The sequence below is a fragment of the Macrotis lagotis genome, chromosome 7 (genome assembly GCF_037893015.1).
Source record: "Macrotis lagotis isolate mMagLag1 chromosome 7, bilby.v1.9.chrom.fasta, whole genome shotgun sequence".
NCBI lineage: Eukaryota > Metazoa > Chordata > Mammalia > Peramelemorphia > Peramelidae > Macrotis > Macrotis lagotis.
The window spans coordinates 222,181,486-222,195,145 of record NC_133664.1 but is presented as its reverse complement, the minus strand read 5'-3'; the positions used below and the strand labels follow the sequence as shown (position 1 = coordinate 222,195,145).

Genomic DNA, 13,660 nt, shown 5'->3' with positions numbered 1-13,660 from the left:
GGAGGGCTGTTCCCGGAATCTGGAAGTGGGGGGCTGAAAATGAAGCAGTCGGGGGCTGGGCAGAGACTGGCGGGGGGCGGGGAGGAGGCGTATGGGAGGCGGGGCAGAGGCGGCTGCAGCCCCCGGGATCCTCCGGCCCAGCTTGGGCCCCAGCACTCGGCGCCCACCGCGCTGCTGCCACCCTGCCTGCAGCCCACGGAGGGACAGGAGCTGCCCCTCGATCCCCCGGAGCCACGGAGAATGGTCCCGAGCCCCACCGGCGTCGGGGACCTCGGTGGCTGGGACTAGCTGAGCTGCCGACCTCCTTGCCCTCGCCGCGACAGGCTTCAGAGCCCCGAGCCCGCCCTCCCGCACGCCCCCTTCCTCCTCTCCAAGCGGGCCCGTTTGGGGGGTACCCCTGGGAACCGAGCCGCGTCCCTCAGGTCGGAGAAGAACGGGGACTTTCCCTATTTAACCTTCCCCCCGGCCCTAAGAGTCATCCTCGGGGTGTCGGGGGGTCGCCAGCCCCCTGCTCCAGCAGACGGATCCACGGGAGGCTCCTCGGGGATCTCGGGGTGCAGAAGAGAACGCCAGGAGCTGGGTTTCTCGGAGCAGACCCGATCGTCCTCGCCTGCTTCCCAGACTTCTCCCCCAGCTCCCCGGTTTCGGATGAGGAGTTCAGCGCGGCGGGAGGCGGACCGGGCGGAGGAGTGAGCCCCGGGAATTGGGGTGTGTGTGTGTGGGGGTACTCTGCTTGAAATCAATGACCCCCTTCCCGGCCCGGCTAGGGCAGTAAGTGGGGTATCTCCTGCCAGTCTCTGGCGCCTGCTTCAGAGGGGGTGGGGACAGAGATCCCCCACCCCCATCGCCCCCTACTGCCACCCGGACTGGAGGAAGGAGTCTTTCCGAAGGGGGGAGGGGAACCTTGCGAGCCTCGAGAGGACGGAGTAGGACATGCAGGTAAGAGAGCTCAGCTGGGCTTCTAACTTTGGGAAAGAGGGGGCGGGGGTGGCTTCAGAATCACCCTCCCTGCTCTTCTGGAGAAGGCTGGAAGGAAAAGCAACAGGATTCCTTCCTTTGCTAAATTTACCCCAAATGCTGCTTTTTAAAAAGACTTCTGTCCTCTCTGCGCCGCTTCCCCCCACCCCCCCCCCTCCACTCCAGCCCTGATTCAGTCGGGATAGATTGGGAGCGGGGGGGGGGGGGGGGCGGGGGCCGGTTCTTCTAACTTAAGTCCAAATCATTTTTGCTCTCTTTGTAGATTTAGAATACAGGGCGGCCTTTCTTACGGACATGATAGTGGGAAAGGGGGAATGAGCAGAATTCTAGCGACTTTGGGAACTCGGCAGTCCTTTCTGAGGGAGACTTTGTCTTATGGCTCTGGTTAGCAGGCCAGTGAGACCCCAAACTCCGGAGGATGGGGAATGATAGATTTGGGGTGGGGATGGCAAAGAGGAGAGGAAGTCTATCAACTCTATCCTAGACCCATCTAAGAAACAAAGCTGGATGGAGCTGCCTGTGTGGGAGCGGAGAAAAAAAAGCTCCCTCCCTCTTTCTCTGGCCCTGCCTGCTGGCTTTATTTAGCTTTGTTGTAATACTGGTGTTCGAGAGCATACTAACTCGTGGAACAGTCAGGTAGGGGATAAGGTTTCCCAGCCAGCCACCAGCCTACTAAGGACTCCCTCCCACTTGGGTTGCTCTGGAGTTTCACTTGGGACTCTGTTATGCCCTAGTTCCTTTGGAGCTTGCTCCTAGGCAGTTGCTTGGAATGGGTCTGGCACCTGGGTGTAGAACTAATTGCAAGAATTGACTTCAAGATTACTATCACTTCCAAACTGACTGGGGAAAAACGTTAGCTTTAAGGCCTTTCAATCCATCAATACAAGCAATTTTTAGGTATTTATTTTATATGTGTGTGTGTATGTATATTCCAGGCACTGTGTTTATTATTGCGTCTAAAAAAACTAAAAACAAGACAGTCCCTTTGCCTCAAGGACATTACCTAGGGGGGAGGAGGAGGAGGAGGTGGAGAGTGGAGGAAGAGAAGAAAGGAGAGAGAGAGAGAGAGAGAGAGAGAGAGAGAGAGAGACGGACAGACAGACAGACAAGAGAGACTAGAGAGAGACTATGTATGTGCATACATACACAGTTGAAACAAATTAACTTGAGCGATTGATTCTAAAAGGCAACATTCCAAGAGGAGAAAGAGCATTCCAGGCATGAAGGACAGATAGACAGCAGAGGCACTTTGAACCTCTGCATTGATTTTTTCAGCAGCTTCTTCAGACATCAGTTGCTTGTTCTCTGTTTGTTCATAATATCATGGAAACAAGGAAGAAGAAAATATCTGGAATTTTTTTCTAGTTCCACTAGTTTAGAAACTGAATCCCTGCCTAAACTAAGGAAACTTGAATGTGGAATTCTAGTTTTGTCTATTTGCTTCTCACTCTCCACACTTTTACAAATATGCAGCATCCATATAGAAGGGGAGTGGGAAATGACCATTAATTTATTTATTCTGTGGGACCCCAGGGAAATATGCCAAGAACCATATAGTTAGCTAATGTCAAGCTTCTTAAATGTTCTCATTCCCCTTATCCCTCTGGGAGATAACTCCCAAGTAATTATGAATTCCATTTTACAAGAGGTAATGGGCATCTGGGAAAAAAATGATTTGCCCAAGGTCACCCAATGAATCCTAGACCACACTTGCAACTACTTTAAGTTGCTACCAATCTGGGCAGAATTTCAACCTGATACATAGAAGCAAAAGGCTCAGGATCATGTTACCACTCCCCGAACTGCTCCAAACTCCTAAGAATGCGCCTGTTTGACAGAGTTGTGGGAGAGATGATCTGTCCCTCCATGCCATGGATGCAGGTGCAGAAAAGACTAGGCACAGCTGTGCACTTTCACGTTGCTGGCTAAATTTCAACATTCTCACATGCATGGGCAAAAGCACCCTGTATCCCACCTTCTTTGGCTAGCACTGAACATTGTGCATGCCCACCTCTACCTATACATTTCTTAGGAATCTGAATGCCCTTTCTCATATTGGGAAAGAGAGATGCTCACAGTCATCCAAGACACATTTGAGTACAGTTTGACTGAACTTAAGACTGAAATTAAGAAGGCTAATACATTCACTACTTAGCCACCAGATATACTTCACACTCACTCTTCCCCATGTACATATGTTTTCATATATACAGGATTCCCAGTAAGTAAACACCCTTGAAGATGGAAAGATGGTATTCTTCAATTTGAAAATTCCACCCATTCTTTTGTCCATCTATATGGATAGTTTTTTTAGTCATTACTAGCAAGAGGGAAAGGGAGGATCCCTCTTCTCAAAAAGAGACAACTCTGAGAGAAACAATATCTGTTTGCGCAATTAGTAGGAATAAAACTGAGAGAGAGGCTCTTAATTGGAGTATCATATCCAGAAACCCAGAGAAAGGACCAATGTACTAAACCTATGAAGTTGAAATTACAAAGGTTCCAATCAGAGTCTTTTTTTCCCCCTTTAATTTTTCTTCTTAAGGAAATTAGATATTTATATGGGAAAACACTGTGGGGGTCTGCTTGCCAATTAGAAGCAAGAGACAGACTTGGATGAGCTACCTGGCCCCTTTCCATCTATGGATTTCCTGTATTCCCAGGCTATCATTTCGAGTGCGCGCGCGCGTGTGTGTATGTGTGTGTGTGTGTGTGTGTGTGTGTGTGTGTGTGTGTGTGTGTGTGTGTTTGCCCAGGAATTTGAAACCAGTCTCCTAGTTCATTTGGTGGTTGTAATATTATTTCAAAGTATCTCTTATTGATTTATTGAACAACCCTTTTGGGGGCCTTTTCCCCTATACTATTTCCAAAATGCAAAAGTTAAGGGGACACTGCCAAATTATTGCAAGTCATATATTACAAAAGGAAATAGGAACACTTTTCACCTGCCAAATTCATACTCTTTCTGATAATGACTGCTGAAAAAAAGTTGTCATATATTTTTCACATTTTTATGATTCCACCATCTGCTCTACCTTCTCTTTCCATGGTTCAGAGGGCAGGAGCATTGGTCTGATCTGTTTCTTACCTTTCTCTTCTCCTTTTCTCTGTCTCTGCCAGTCTGTCTCTCTCTGTCTCTCCCCTTTCTCTTTTATTCATTCAGCCATCTATTTATTATTACAGTAATTTCTGTTGCTTTTTAGATTTACCCAGTATCTAGTACTTCTAAGTTTGGATCTATAATATCTTTGGAGACATGTATATGGAATTATAATTTTTTTCTAATACTTGAAATGAAAGCCTATAGAGTGAATGAAAACTTTTGGAACCTCATTTAAGAGTTGTTTTAGGTTTTGTTTTGTTTTGGTTTGGTTTTGGTTTTTAAAAGGTGTTAGCTATTCACTTAACTTGGAATCAGAAAATCTGGGCTCTAGTTCCAAAGTATAGTGGAAGAGCTCTAAATTGGGAGTCTGATGACCTGGCATCATCAGTTACTAGTTGGGTCTCCTCTTCACTTTTCTGAATTTCAACTTAGTTATTTGTTAAGAAAAAAAGTGCTTATTTCACTCTCCTTCCAGCACTATTGGGAAAAATAAGATGAGTGATAATGTATGTAAAGTGTTTTTCAAGAGAGTTTACAGAGTCCTAGATAAGTGCCAGCTAGTTTTCTTCTTTACTTTTCATTGTATCACTCCTGGGATTGAATCCAGGAATCCATGTTCAGAGTTCTGGAGTTTATAATATCTTTTGTGGGTCTAGGTGTAAAAATTAGGTCCTCATAGACCTTCAAAAGTTGAGAAAAATCCTCCTCTCCAAAATCTAATTCTTTAACATTTCCTCTGTGATGAGAGGTTGCAGTGATGGTGGAATATAGAATTGCCACTCTTTTGTGTAGCATCTTTAACATGGTATTTATTCTTTTTCCTTAGGCTCTATTATATTTAATTTCTCTTGATTTCTGCAAACTGGGTTTTGCCTTCTGGACAGGAAACCCACAGAATAATTGAGGATAGGTACAATGATGAAAATGAAAGGATGTTGGATCATAGAATCCCCAAACTGGAATAACCCCAGAGTTTATTGAGTCTGACCAATTAACTAGGATCTCTTTAATAGTCATACTGACAAATGACTAACTTTCCCTTGAAGATCTCTTCAAATGAGGAGTCCATTTCCTTTTGAGGAAGCTTTTGGTCTTTGGAGGATTTTTTACTTGTTAGGATTTTTTTTCCTTCATAGGACTATAGATTTAGAACTAGAAAGGCTCCTTTAAGTCCCCTGTAGTCCAACTCCTTCAGTTTATAGATGAGGCCTAAAAAGAAGTGACTTACTTAAGATCACAAAGGCAGTAAATAGGAGACAGAATTCAAACCCAGGTCCCCTTAAAATCTAGTGTTTTCTTTCTACTTCAACACCTTGACTGTTTATTGAGCCAAAGTCTACCTTTCTGTGACTTCCACTCCTTGCTCCTGTTTCTGCTTTCTGTGGGTCAAATAAACTGAGTTCATTTCCATTTGGCAGCCAAAGACATTTAACACAATATTAGAATTGGAGTGGACCTCAGAAGTCATCCAGTGCAATCTCTAGCAGACAAAAATCTCTTTTACTATACTTAACAAGAGGTCAGTCAACTTTTGGTTGAAGAACTTCAGTGAAAGGGACTCCATTAGCTCTCAGGATAACCTATTTCATTTTTAGATAGCTATAATTAATAAAACTTTCCTTACATTAAGCTCAGTTTTTTAATTTTTTTCTTTTTTTCTTTTTCTTGTCCCTAGGGAAATCAGCACATAGCTATTCCTTCACCAAGCTGTTCCTCCTGTCCCAAGTCTTCCCTTCTCCAGGGAAAATATCTTTGTTTTCTTCAACTGATTTTTCTTATATAGCATGAGCTCAGTGTCCTTCAAGCCCTCATCAATGTCCTTCCTAAAAGTCCCATGGTCCTGATTTTAGGCACAGTGCTTCTCCTAATGAGACCCAAGATTGATTTTAGCTACTATATATATATATATGTCATGGTATGTCATGCTTTTGACTTGTCTGAGCATGTAGTTCACTAATGTAGATCATTTTGCCCACTGTAGAAAGCAGTGTATTGGCAGGGTCTATGAAAACTGACATAATTTGGTGCAAATCCAAAAATTTCTCTTCACAGTGGAGCTCTATTGGAATTGCTTCTGAAAACCCAGGCACCAGTCAAATTGGTAATCCCTCAGCTCTGAAGCAAGCTTTTTTCAGATCTAAGCAGCCTATGTTGACCTGACTAAATTTAAACCTTCTAAACCCACCTCCTCCATCCCTGTTTGACCCACTCACTCATGGCTTAACCACTAGGCTAGCTACTTCTGCATCACTTCCTGATTTCATGGCCACTGTGGTTTGCAATTTGGTTTCACTGTGATGCCTGAGTCTTCTCCTAAACTTTCTAAAGATGATATTTTTCCTCCTTAAACTTCTCCTCCCCAGTGACTCCCTCCTTAACTCCTTTTCCTCCTGAATGATTTGCAAACAGATATATTGTAGAGAAGTCTGAAAATTTGGGGTTTTGCAGGGTCAAGTTTCCCTAATCCTCTTTTCTAGTATTGCTAAATGTAATGAAGTGAGGATTGAAAGACCTTCACAACTCAGCTGACCAATTAGAATGGAAGTCATTGGTGCTTCAGTTATCATTACCAAATAGAGATTTGTGGGCAGAACCAGACAGGAAAGCTACTTCTTCTGGGAAAGAACACATACAGTCCTTAAAGGGACAGAGCTGTTTTCTTTATTTTTCTTTTTTTATTGATATTTTATTTTATTTTTCCAATTACATGTTATGAAAATGTTTCAGTATTCATTCACTTGCATATTTATTTATAAGTTACATAATTTTCTTTTACCCTCCCCCAGCCCAGAAGCCAACAGTCTAGTGAATGTTGTGCATGTACATATGTGTTTAACATGTTTACATATTAATCATTTTTGTATGAAGAATTAGGATGAAGGGAAAAGAAAGAAAACAATGGGATAGGAATTTCGTTATTTTTTTATTTTCAGGTTTTTAATACTTCAGGAGACATTTAGTCTGCTGATTTGGTAAATTTCTAGTAGTTTTTATTTTGGGGACATTATTTTGGAAAAATCTTACAGGCAATCTTGCCTGTCCTGTCACTATCTTACATTTATATAATGATTCCTTAGAAACCATCTTGTGAGGTGGCTTTACCCCCTGTATTTACTCCCAGTATTACCCCCAGTTTTACAGTAGGAAAAATAAACTCTCAGACTTGCCTATAGTACCACTGTATTTCCTATTCTACCATACTCTCTTCTCACTGATTGTGTGACCTTAAGCAAGTCACTTCCAGGCATGCACAAAAATGACAGGGTTGTATTAGATCATCTGTAATATGACTTCCACCTAAATTTTGGATGATTCTAAATATTACATACAAGACACACACACTCCCTTTCTGTTTTTGAAATCTCTTAACTGTTTAACAGAGATGGAAGATAAGGAACCAAGCAAATAAAAGGGCAAGAAGGAGGTTTCCCACCCCCCACTTCCCCAAATACATACACCACCACCACCCTCCTCAGACCTAGAGAAGGCTCTTTCCTTCTCCATGCTTTCACAGAGTTACTGTGTCTCAAATCTGGTTCTTCCAAGCCGTGGTCTGTGGTTGAGCTCCAGAGGCTGGGCTCTGACTCTCTGGTCTGGCTTGGGGGCCCCTGTGGTTAGTTAGCATCCTGAGGTTTGTGATGAAGCTCTGTCTATAGCTGTGGGTGACCTCCTGGTTGGTGCCTGCCTTCTTTCCCTCTGTGAGGGACCCAGTTTGGGTTCCCAGTCTGGTTTATAACTCTCACTCTGCAGCAATTTTAAAGAGATGGCATGACCCTAACTACTGAAAGGTCCTTCTACCCAACTTAAAAGGGATTGATTTACTGAATTCACTTGAAGAGACAGTAGGACTTGGTGGTAGCTAAAGAGAATTGTTTTTTTTAATTAACAAATTCACTACTGATACCAGTCATTTACCTCTCTCCCTCCACATAATTTTATAGTTATGTACTCGTTCTCCCTTGTCAGATTTGAATAAAATCATACTGAGAGGAGAGTGGAATATGGTAGTAAAGCTCTCAGATAAGTGTCTGACAACTATGCTTACCCCTGATCCTTGCCCTCTTTGTTTGAGAATCTGCTGGATGATAAGAGAGGCAAGATCTGAAGCTCAAGCCAGTACACCTGAGCAGCCTTATTTATAGCCCAAGAAACAATTTAAGGATCTGAAGCTCATCATTGTTGGTACTGGGTTATGCCTCGAGCCTTCTTTTGCCTTTTAAGCTTAACTAGATTTAGTAAGAACAAAGGCAAAGATATGAACAAGGACAGTACACCCATACCTTTTTTCCTTTTTAAAAAATTCTGACTTTCTGCCCCCTCTGTCCTTTTTTTTTTTGGGGGGGGGGTTGCAAGGCAAATGGGGTTAAGTGGCTTGCCCAAGGCCACACAGCTAGGTAATCATTAAGTGTTTGGGACCGGATCTGAACCCACGTACTCTTGACTCCAGGGCTGGTGCTTTATCCACTGTGCCACCTAGCAGCCCCCTGTCCCCTCTGTTCTTGAAAGGACTTACCCTTCTCTCTAGGAGAATGGAATTAGTCTCTCCCCTAATGATCTTTTCAGGCAAGAACTACACACATTGATTGAGAAGGTTCTCTTGGGAGAAATTTGAGTAATGAATATCCCGGGCTCCAGAAAAAAAATGTTGATTTAAGATCTATTGACTTAAATCAATTGATTCAAAGTTCAAAAACAATGTGTACAGAGAAGGAAATATGGTACAAATCACCTGCACTGGAGTCAGAAACCTGGTGTTCAAATCCTACACTAATTGTATGACCTTGAGCAAGTCACTTAAGCTCTATAGGCTTCAGTGTTCTATCTATAAGATGAGGGAATTGGGCTAGTTGACTTCCTTCCAGTGCTAGACTTATATATCTATGGTATAATGCTTCTGAAGGTTATGTAAATGAAAGGCAAACTAAAAGGTAGAAGTCTGGAACTCCTCTCTGGCAGTGTTTCCTAATGTCTGTAATCAATGGTTCAGACCTAGCTCTGGGCTCATCCAGGTCAGATTCTACCTTTGAGGCTTCCAGACAAATTACTATGGCCCATGTCCAAGCTAGAGATTCTGATTCAAGAATCTAGCTCTCATCTCAGTTTGCACTTAAGGAAAAAAGGCTCCCATAAAAATACACATGCTAACAAGGCAACATATACAGGACATGTTTTATTTAACAACAATAACAAAAATACTAGGGGCTTTATCAAGAAATTTTTGTCCTCTAATGGGCTGACTTTCCACAGGGATCATATGATTCATAGTATCAGCAGACATGATTCCATGTGACTTTCTTCCAGGCCTTATCTTCTTTTTCCTGATGTATTCTAGTGGATGCACAATTCTTCTTCAAGGAACCAAGTCCATCTCAACTCTGTTTTCCTTCTTATTGAGTAGTTCTCTATTTCCTTCCTATTGGTGAAATCTGTCTGCTACTGTGCTATGTCTAATATTTTCTTTGTGAGGATGGGAGTATCTTCTCTTTACTGGTCTCTATCATATGTTAAAGGCTAAGTCCTAGTACAAGAAATGACAAGCAGGATGATTTCAGAAACCTGTACATACGTGACCTGATACAGAGTGAAATGAGTAGAACCAAGAGAGTGTTGTAAATACGTAAGCGCAATATTGTACAATGAGGTGTGAATGACAACTGTTTTCAGCAATATGATGATCCAGGAGAATCCCAAGGATTCATGATGAATCATACTACCCAGCTCCAGAGAAAGAACACACTGAAGCATACTAGTTTTCAATTTCCTTCCTTCTTCCTTCCCTCCTTTTCCTCTTTTCCTTCCTTCCTTCCTTCCTTCCCTTTCTTTCTTTCTTTCTTAGTCTTCTTGTACAAAATGTCTATTAAAGAAATGTTTTACTTGATTGCACATGTATAACCTATAATGGATTGTTTATTGTCTAGGGGAGGGGAGAGGGGGAAGAAGGGATATAATTTGGAACACAAAACTTTAAATAAGTGGGGAAATATTATTTAAAAAAATAAAGGCTAAGCCCCAGGAACAGCTCAGGTAATGGGAACTTCTTCTTTAATGCTAGAACAATGGTTATAAATACATAGAACAAGGTAACATTACACCTTCTGGAGTCAGAAACCTGGGGTTCAAATCCTACACTAATTGTATGACCTTAAGCAAGTCACTTAAGCTCTATAGGTTTCAGTGTTCTATATATAAGATGAGGGGATTAGGCTAGTTGACTTCCTTCCAAGTAATAGTTGACTCCAGGGCATTTCACTCCTGAAACTTAGGAACTTATAAAACTCCCCTGGAACATGTTTAAATTTGTCTACTGTATCTATCTAGAAAATATGGAATTTATGTATTTAAATGGTATGAAAGCTAGAGTGTTGGACTGGAATTCAGGAAGTCCTCAGTTTAAATCTTATCGAAGATACTAGTTCTGTGTGACCCCCCTTCCCAACCTCAGTTTTCTCAACTGCAAAATAGGGATAATAATAGCTCCTACCTTGTAGGATTATAGGGAGGATCAAATGAAATAACAAATCTAAAGTCTTTTGCAAATCTTAAAGTGCTATATAATAGGTTGTTATATAACAAATGATAGTCATGGAATGCTCTTAACTTCTTGAAGGAAAAAATGTTATATAAAAATAAAGTATATGTTATTTTTGACCATGCGGTACAGCAATACAATTTCCCATTCCAACCTCAAGCACTTCACGCAGAAATCTAGTGCTCTCCTTTCTTAGTGATCTCAAAATGAAGTAGAATTGTTCTTCTCACAGAGATTAGGGACACTTGCCTTGGCTCACCTAAGTCTGCCAAACAGTGAACCATCACAAGTAGGGATTCTTGGGATGTATCATTCTTATGGAATTTGACCTTCATCCTTAGTAAGAATAGCTCACTTTGCTATATTTGTATGTGCATGTATACGGAAAAATACATACACTTATATATGTACATATGGGTGCACACATGTATATCCTATCATTCATCCATCCTCTTCATCTTCTTTTATCTGAGGCAACAGTAATAGGAAATATGTACCTACATGTTTGATCTGTCTTGTTGGACTTGATAATCTCTCTCTCTCTCTCTCTCTCTCTCTCTCTCTCTCTCTCTCTCTCTCCCTTTCTCCCTTCTCCCATAAATCTGTATATAAACTCATATCTTACATGAAGTCTGTCCTCTGATAAGTCAATATGGACTGTCTAGGGCAGGGGTGGGGAACATCCAGTCTGCAGGCTCTGGAAGACCCACAAAAATCATTTGATCTGGTGCTGCCATAGAAACTGCAGGAGAGACTTGAAATTCAATAAATCTGGGAGCTTTTTAGGAGTGAATTATTTTTTTTTACATTTATTGAAATTTTATTTAGTTTTCCCAATCATATGCAAAGATAGTTTACAACAATTATCCATTTACAAGTTTATGCGTTTCACATTTTTCTATTACCCTCCCTTCCCTCCCCCCCTTCCCACTGTGTAAAAACTGGTAAAAGTTGTATGTGTTTAACATATTTCCATATTAGTCATATTGTGAAAGAGGAATTAGAATTAAGCGGGGGAAAGCCATGATGAGAAAGAAAGGAAAATATATAATAAAAGTCTTTTGAAAAGTGAACATAGTATGCAAACTCTGTTTTCAGAATCCATAGTTTGTTCTCTGGATGTAGATGGCATTTTTCTTAACAAGTCTCTCATGATTGTTCTTGCTCACTGAACTATTGAGAGATACTGCATCCATCACAGTTGATCATCTCACAGTGTTGTTAATGGACACAATTTTCTCTGTTCTGTTCACTTCACTCAGTATCAGCTCAAGTCTTTCCATGCTTCTCTAAAGTATGGCCAATCATGATTTCTTAAGAACAGTATCACTCCATAACGTTCACATACCATAACTTGTTCAGCCATTCTAGGGGTGAATTAATTTAATGTTTGACCAAATATAGCAGGCTAATTTTAAGTAGATAATTTTGTAAGGCCAGTGAAAAATTTTATAAACATCCAAATAGACCTTGGCAGGAAAAAAGGTTCCCCATCCCTCCTTTAAACCATGCCTAGAGAAGTATTTCTTCTGCTGCTCCTGCTTGTAGTAACCTTTTTTTAACTTACCCTAATAACAGTCTCTTTTGTCTCATACAACTTTCTCTTTCTTTTCTTCCCATTGTTACCACCCAAGTGAATGCTTTTATTACATTCTACTCACTGTCTTGGGATTTATAAATTTATAACTGGAATAGACCTGAGATATAGACTTTAGAGTCAGAAGAGATTTTAGAGGTTGTCAGTGGTTTCTCATTTTACAGATGAAGAAACAACTCTAGAGAAATTGTGACTTGTGTAAAGTCACAATCTAGAAAGAGGTAGAGCTAGGATTCAAACCCACCTCTTATTTTATTATTCAGTCATTTTGGTCATGTCTGATTCTTTGTGACCCCATTTGGGTTTTCTTGGCACAGATGCTAGAGTGGTATACCATTTCTTTCTCCAGTTCATTTTACAGATGAGGAAACTGAGGCAAAAAGGTTAAGTGACTTGCCCAAAGTCACACAGCTAGTAAGTGTCTAAGACCTCATTTGAATTCAGGAAGATGAGTCTTCTAGGCCTGGCCCTCTATCCAATGTGCCACCTAGCTTCCCCTCTTTAGCTCTTAATCTAATTCTAAATTCCTACATTTGCAATAACCTTCTACTTTCTATCTCTGTTGGTCTTGACCTGAAATAAATTATGTAAATTAATCTTCATAAAATCAGATTTTTGATTATAAATTAAACCTTTAGTGGCATTTATAACCTGCAATGATTCTTCTTCCCTTTTTCAAATCCTCCGATATCTTACCTACTTTCAAGAATCAGTTCAAGTATTACCTTTTCCATGAAGTCTCTCCTGATTAAATCTTTATTACCTTTCTTTTCCCCCTCCTATGAAACATGACTTTATTATTATGATTACTCAAGAGAAAGAAAAGGCCATTTCTATAGAAACTGGAATAAAAAATTTCTATAATAACAATAGTGGTGCTGTGAACTCATCCAACCTTTCTGGAGAGAAATTTGGAACTACACCCAAAGGGCAACAAAAATGTGCATACCCTTTGATCCAGCAATGAAGAGATGATGAAAAAGAGTAAAAATATCACATGTGCAAAAATATTCATAGCAGCCCTGTTTGTGGTGGCAAAGAATTGGAAATCAAGTAAATGTCCTTCAATTGGGGAATGGCTTAGCAAACTGTGGTATATGTATGTCATATTGTTCTATTAGAAACCAGGAGGGATGGGAATTCAGGGAAGCCTGGAGGAATTTGCATGAACTGATGCTGAGTGAGATGAGCAGAACCAAACCAGCACCCTAACAACAATATGGGCCCGATGATCAACCTTGATGGACTGACTCATTCCATCAGTGCAACAATCAGGGACAATTTGGGGATGTCTGCAATGGAGAATATCATCTGTATCCAGAGAAAGAACTGTGGAGTTTGAACAAAGACCAAGGACTATTAACTTTAATTTAGGAAAAAACCTGATATCTTATTGTCTGATCTTGCTATCTCTTATACTTTATCTTTCTTTCTTAAGGATATGATTTCTCTC

At 41.0% G+C, this 13,660-nt stretch overlaps 1 protein-coding gene across 2 annotated transcripts in view; it reads left to right on the top strand.

Moving 5' to 3' along the window:
• Positions 1-416: 416 nt before the first annotated feature.
• WNT5B (Wnt family member 5B) overlaps positions 417-13,660 on the top strand; it is a 157,392-nt gene continuing 144,148 nt past the window's right edge. For both annotated transcript variants that reach the window (XM_074194997.1, XM_074194996.1), the window contains exon 1: positions 417-939. In XM_074194997.1, coding sequence (XP_074051098.1) covers positions 934-939 — 6 coding nt within the window. In that variant the 5' untranslated portion in view covers positions 417-933. The remainder of the gene's footprint in view (positions 940-13,660) is intronic.